At 41.3% G+C, this 7,062-nt stretch overlaps 2 protein-coding genes across 2 annotated transcripts; one reads left to right on the top strand and one right to left on the bottom strand.

Moving 5' to 3' along the window:
• Positions 1–268: 268 nt before the first annotated feature.
• On the bottom strand, positions 269–5,372 carry CBG22571 (the record flags this gene model as incomplete). The annotated part of the gene is made up of 11 exons (XM_002632740.1): positions 269–481; positions 565–621; positions 1,733–1,792; positions 1,898–2,325; positions 2,363–3,211; positions 3,325–3,405; positions 3,617–3,671; positions 4,228–4,293; positions 4,417–4,704; positions 4,960–5,010; positions 5,055–5,372. The coding sequence occupies 11 exons, from the start codon at positions 5,370–5,372 to the stop codon at positions 269–271; spliced, it is 2,466 nt and encodes an 821-aa protein (XP_002632786.1).
• Positions 652–1,335, top strand: CBG22572 (the record flags this gene model as incomplete). The annotated part of the gene is made up of 1 exon (XM_002632741.1): positions 652–1,335. One exon carries the CDS (start codon positions 652–654, stop codon positions 1,333–1,335), a length of 684 nt encoding a protein of 227 aa, XP_002632787.1.
• Positions 5,373–7,062: the final 1,690 nt, after the last annotated feature.

Here is a 7,062-nt window from a genome sequence, read left to right as displayed (position 1 = left end):
ATTTGGATTTGGATGGGCTGTGGAGCAGGGTTCAGCTCTGCATTGTCCATAAGCTCTGTAAGTAAGCATTAGAAGAAAAAAAAAAAGAAAAAAGGACACAACGATATTCAAAAAGTGTCATGGAACACATAGAAATCAACATTAAGAGCATTTGAAAGTGTAAACCTTATTTTTCGTGAAAAGCACCGATAAACCATAAAACAATAGAAAAACCGTATGACAAAAAAATACCAGACAAAAAAAACTGATATGAATGAAAAAGTATAGCCTAATATTCAACAGCATGGTTATTATAATCATTAATGACTCGATTCAAATTGCTCATCAATTTCAAATAGTAACCCAATGGCATTTTGTCAAAGCACCATTCGTTTGGGTTGTTGACAAAATTGTAGAGGCCCCTACCGTCCATCTCGAGGGGTACGAGGTAGTCGACGACTTCGGGAAGGAACTGACGGGACCATTCCATGACGTCGTATGCCTGGAAACGAAAATTGGGTACTTTGATCGTTAATCTGTTCATATCGGTTAGGCTGCAAATGGGTAGCTCAGCCAGAAGCTTACTAGGTAGTCGACGACTTCGGGAAGGAACTGGCGGGACCATTCCATGACGTCGTATTCCTGAAAAAATTGGTACGGTGGGGCCAAAAAATGGAGGAGCAGAGGACCCTGGAGCCGAGGACCCAGGACCCAAGGACCCAAGGACCCAAGGACCCAAGGACCCAAGGACCCAAGGACCCAAGGACCCAAGGACCCAAGGACCCGAGTTCCCGAGTTCCCGAGGATCCAAGGACCAAGGACGCGAGGACCCGAGGACCCAGGTCACCCGGATCCAGGACCCAGGATTCAGATCACCCGGACCCAGGTCACTCGCATCCAAGACCCAGGATCCAGGTTACGCAGATCCATGTCTCCCGGATTCAGGTCACATGGATTCAGGACACCCGGATCCAGAACCCAGGTTCCAGGTCACCTAGATTCAGGTCACCCGGATCCAGGTCCCTCGGATCCAGGTCACCCGGATTTAGGTCACCCGGATCCACGTCACCAGGATTCAGGTCACCCAGATCCAGGACACCCGGATCCAGGTCACCCGGATCCAGAACCCAGGGACCAGGTCACCCGGATCATCGGATCATCGGATCATCGGATCATCGGATCATCGGATCATCGGATCATCGGATCATCGGATCATCGGATCATCGGATCATCGGATCATCGGATCTCCGGATCTCCAGATCACCAGGTCACCGGATCTCTGGACCACCGGGTCTGCGGATCACCGGATCACCGGATCCATTCACCTCTCTGGAGCCCAGAGAACACGATAACTGATTTTTTCCTCCCCTTCCCTCTTCTATTATAGCGAACGCCCTGGGGTCAAGGATCGTGGGCCACTAAACCAATTCACGTATGGTATAGGGTCAAAATTTTAAATTTTTTCAAAATTTTTTTGAAATTTTTTAATCACGTTTGAATAACACTTGAATTTTTTTAAATTCTGTGAAACTCCTCAAAAAGATCGCTCCTTTGAACCTTATTTTCTCGTTTCCCGTTTGAGATATCAAAAAATTTTCAACTGGTAAAATGTTTATCATGACATCAGTAACATTTTACCAATAAAGGATTTTTTGATATCTTTCACAGGAACCGAGATATGGTTACTCGAAGTTGAAATGTTTTTAGTTTACAAAAACCAGACTGTAGTAGAAGTCCCTTTTAAAAAACTCACATTCCAATTGATCCATAAATTAGTCTTGTTTGGTGGTAGATGAAGTTTGAGACTTTCAGGCTGAAATTTGAAATGTTCGATTTTGACAAACACTTTCGGTAAGAAATGATGCGCCTATAAACACATATTCCCTAGTTTTTGACTCCGAAACCACAAAAAACCCACAATTCTTCGCCATGTTCCTTGAAAATGAGCCATCTCCTCTTCATCATCATCACCAGCTTGATCCTCCTGGTCACCATCCTCTTCCTCTTCCATCAAAATATTCCTCACCACTTCCGCATCCTGCTCACCAGCTGGAAGTGCTGCTCCACCAACATCATTCCCTAGTATCTGGACCAACGCATTTTGTTGTGCTTGCAGCGCTTGTGCTAGCCGATTCTCTTCATTTGGGACAGGGACTGCCCTCTGGATCCTGTTCTCAAACTCTTGAATGCGTTGGTGGAAAAGGTTAGACAACATATCAAAGTCTGGATGTAGCCGTCGTCGATTCGGAGGTGGTGCTTGCTCCTCCACTGCTATTTCCTGCTGATCTTCTTGCCGATCTTCCTGCCGATCCTCTTCATTGACGATCTCCAGTACCCAATTTCCCTCTCGATTCCAACCAAGCCTATATCAGATTCTTCTCACGTCTTCGAGCATTCAACTCGTTTTTGGTTGCATTAATTTGACGCTCCACCAGAGCCAACAACATCTCATCCGTCAGACGTGCTATCATTTCGAACACACATTCCTCCTTTTGTGATATTGTCATCGCCATCTCTTCATAATACTGACGAAATGGTTCTTGAATTTCAGCTGGGCCCCGAATTCCGACAAGTTTCTCCTCACTGATTCTCGCATAAGAACCAGCCATTCGAATTCTGAGTGATGCAAGAGGGAGATTCTCTTCCAATGCAAGTTGCCTAGCTTGTGGTTGACGTCTCAGAGAAGTTTGTACGGACTCTAGATTCTTCAGAACTAATCTCATTTCCTCCTCGTATGCTTCATTAAAGACTTGTTCTTGAGATAACATGATTTGTATTTGTGCGAGGTTCACATCTGCTTGCTCTTGCGGCATTCGCGGAGGTTCGTATCCATTCAATTCTCGAGTGTAGCGTTCTTCATCGGCAGTCAAGCCCCTTTCATCTTCTCGTGTTGCTAATTCATTTCTAATGAAGTCCATCAGACCATCCCCAATTTCCGGGGACTCACGAGCATGGCTTATCAGCTGCATCACCGCATCATTCATCTTTAACATCAACTGATAATATCGATACTGCCTTCCTTCTTCTCCTTCTAATACTCGTAAAACATTCTCATGATAGTGCACACACATTCTCATCACATCTCGAATAAATCGAAGTTTCGTTCCTGCGGAGGTCAGAAATTGAGTACTTCGAGCTCTATGATCTTGTGGTTGGTCCCTCCAGAGACGATGCACATGCTCGAGATCATCAAGTACTCTTCTCACTACGTAGAATTCGTCAAAAATGTACTCTCGCATTTAGGATTGGCTTCTCGAACAATTTCAATTCTTTGCCTTTCAGCTTCATATATAATATTCACGATCATTTGCTGTCGTTGCTCTTGTGGCTCATGCGCTAGCTCACCCTCAATCAGTCTTACAATCTGTTCATAGTTGATTCGGAGGGGCTGTGGAGCAGGGTTTGGCTCGGCGTTGTCCATTATATCTGTAAGTAATAATTAGATTAAAAATGAACAAAAAGTCAACAACGGTATACAATAGTGTCATGGAACACATAAAATGAATTATCAAAAATATTTAAATCATTAAAGAAAACACTTTATTTTTCAACCAAATTTTTATCAATAATAGGAAAATCGGGAAAATTTGAGACAGGTATAAAACCGGCAAATTAAGAAAAACAAAAAGTATCGAACGATCCTTAAAAAATGGAGGATTATGTGGAGATTGGAATCCGTAGAACAGTTGGACCTGAATTTTTTTGGAGGTTTTTATTGAAATCTTCAAAAACTATCGTAAAACCTGTATTAGAAGGACCGAGGACCTTTCAATTAGAGGGACCTTTAGAGACTAATACAGGTTTTATGGTATATGTATTCATTTTTTTAAATACATATTCTCGCTTGAAAAATACAATTTTTTAGCTACCCCTAATAGAAGTGCCCCTGTCAACTTTAACCCAATTTATCTCGGTCCCTGTTGGACGTATCAAAAAAAGGTCAGCTAACAAAATGTTTATAATATTATGTTATACATTGTATCAATTGACTACTTTTTGATATCTCTTACAGGAACTTCTTGAGCAAGATGTCAAAAACGTGTCAACTGATGAAATGTTTGTGATATTTTGATAAACAATTTATCAGTTGACAATTTTTTCGAATCTTTCACATGAATCAAAATAACTAGGCTCAAAGTTAAAAGTTGGAGTGCTCTTCTATTACAGGTTTTACGGTACCCATTTTTAGAACCAAAAACTCACATCGGACTTTTCTCAACGACGCGCAGGGCGTTTAGGACTGCTTACGGTGCATGATCTTCTTGGTGGACGTCCTGATCCACGTACTCCCGGTGGTGTTGACGCTCGACGACGCTGTAAAGATTGAAGTGGTTAACTTTAGAGGTCGAAAAAAGGCTTAAAACCCAGATTTAGAAAATTGACCTTTTTTAGCGAAGTCAAGTTTTAGCCTAATTTATAACATTAAAAGTTAATTACCCTAGCACTTCTCCTGACTTTAACTGGTTCTTCGACGTCTTCTTGCTCCATTTCTTCCTCTAATTCTGGCAGAACTGCTGGCTCATCTGGCTCGACTGGTCCTGGCTCGGCTGGCTCTGGCTCAGCTAATTCTGGCTCGACTACAACTGGCTCCGCTGGTGGAGCTACTGCTGGCTGCGCTGGCTCGGCTACAGCTGGCTCAGCTTGTGGAGCAACAGCTGGCATAACTTCTGGAACAGCTTGTACTGGCTCTGCAGGTGCTGGTTCAGCAATTCGTTCTGGTGGAAGCTGCAGAATCAAATATTAGGAAAATTTTTCAAGTTTCTGGCTTAGTATCGGTCGAATCGGCTAAATGTCTCATTGGTTTTGTCTCCACAAGCTTTTTGAGCTCCTAGGCAAAATATTAGTTGAGCATAATTGCAAAAAACTGAGCTAAGCTTCTTAAAAACTAACATGGACCTGCTTTTCGAAACCGAAATTTAAATTTAGGTCAAATTATCTTTTCGGAGCCGGCTAAACCCAATTTCGAACGATTCCCCTTACCTCAATTTCGACTATTTCAGGTTCCTGAGGATTTGGATTAGGTTCTTGTCCCTGTTAAACAAATCATATAAAACTTGCCAATTCCAAACACTAACCTGTGCGACAACTGCTGGCTCTGCTGGTGGAGCAATCGGTTCTGGTTGGAGTATCACTGGCTCGTCATCATCCAAGACAATCGGGTTGTCAGGGTTTGGAGCCATAACTTGTACAGCCACATGATGTTTTTGTACAGAAATCTTACGTTCGATTTTTGGTGGGATTGGTGGACCTTCTGGTGGCTCGTCGCTCGTGTCTGGAGCATAGAAGGTCATGATGACGGGCTCGAACTCCTCGATATCCGAGTCGTGATCCATCGGTTGTTCCTGTGGCTGGACCTGTGGCGCATTTTGGGCGGATGCTCCTGGTTTTTCCATTTTTTCGTCTGAAATAATACAATTTTAAAGAAATGTTGATGGGTATTCCAAAGAAATAAGAGGACTTGTAGTTTTGCACTTTCAGCTCAATTACCTTAGTTCCTGTGAGAGCTATCAAAATTTGGTCAACTGATAAAACGTTGGTGATATTATGACAAATATTTTACTAATTGCCATAATTTTGATATCTCTGATAGGAACCGAGATTGAGCTTAAATTCAAATATAGAGGGGTGCTTTTTAAAATCATTTACTTTTTTTCAAAATCGTTCATCTACTGTTTAGAAGAAAAAAAAATCATAGAAAACCGGGGGGAAAATCTATGACAACCTACTAGCAACCGAAATAAACATCACTGAACATGTTTGAAATTGAAAAATTGAAATTCAAATCTTTAAAAACTCTTATAATCTAATTTTACGCCAGAAAAACCAAGTTAAAAGTTATTTATCGCCTTTAACACCCCATAAAATCAATTGAATTCAAAAACATGCCAAAGGCGAAGCAAACGCGCTCTATTGGACTCGCCTCAAGGCAACCAGCGGCGTGTTGCCGCATTGCGCTACTGAGCGAGATAGTATTACAAATAGAGAGACGCTGAAGCAACGCCACCTGAAGGCATCGTCTTCTCCCATCGCATGTTCTATGTATGTCTAAACTCTCTTGTACGTTCTTTATCTCTTATTCTTCACACTCTAAGAACAACGAGAAGGGGAAGAAGATGCGGGGAGAGCGGTGGGCAACGGGCCGTCTTGGTTAGATTGGAATCAAATGGGAGAGACGGCCTGATGGAAAAAAGAGGGCAGGAGACATAGAGAGAAATTGATGGTGTTCTTTTTTTGGTGTGTGTGCGCTTCTCTAGGCTGAATAGATAAACATAAAAATTATGTAGGGTTTTGGAAGGTTCTTGAAGATTACATAGACGCTAGTTCGTCCAAATGATATGGGCAAAAAATATAGAATATTGAGATGCCAAAGATGGTCAAAGGAAATGGGACATCACAACATTGCAACTCCTCATGAGGCTTCACTAATTCGAAAACCAAGAAAATGTATATTTCTAATGGATTCTTTGAACAAAATTTCCTGTTTCGAAAACTTCGAGAATTATAAAAAAATTTAGTTTTACATTGAGAATTTTCCTTTTACAACCAGATGGTTACCGCAAACACAATTATATGAAACCCAAGCTTAAACTTTGAGCCAATTGTTCTCGCTTCCTGTAAAAGATATCAAGTGGTCATCTGACGAAACATTTTTGATATTATGATGAACATTTTGACCGTTGACCACTTTTTGATATCTTTCACAGGAAATAAGATAATTGAGCTCAAAGTTGGCGGTTTGGGTGAGCTTCTATTAGAGAAAATCGTAAGTTATCGTTTCTTTCATAAACTTGAATGGTGAAATCTTGAAATTGAAACAGTATTCTTCAATTTAAAAAAAATGTTGCTTTATTTCTCACGAATAGCTTCTGAAGGATCAAAAGAAAGTCTAGAACATAAAAATAGATTGAAAATTGGCATACACAAAATGAACAATACAACTTTTTTTTTTGTTTCAAAAAGGTTATGAATTTTCCGAGACAGCTTCGATTGACATTGGTAGCAAGTCATCGATTTTATCCTTTCTATCAAGGGAAGTCGTTTCAGAAAGTGGTTGAGAATTTGCTGATTTTTTGACAGTGGTTA

Source organism: Caenorhabditis briggsae (genome assembly GCF_000004555.2).
Source record: "Caenorhabditis briggsae complete genome, chrIV, whole genome shotgun sequence".
NCBI lineage: Eukaryota > Metazoa > Nematoda > Chromadorea > Rhabditida > Rhabditidae > Caenorhabditis > Caenorhabditis briggsae.
The sequence above is the reverse complement of the archived record's forward strand: the minus strand, read 5'-3'. Positions and strand labels throughout refer to the sequence as shown.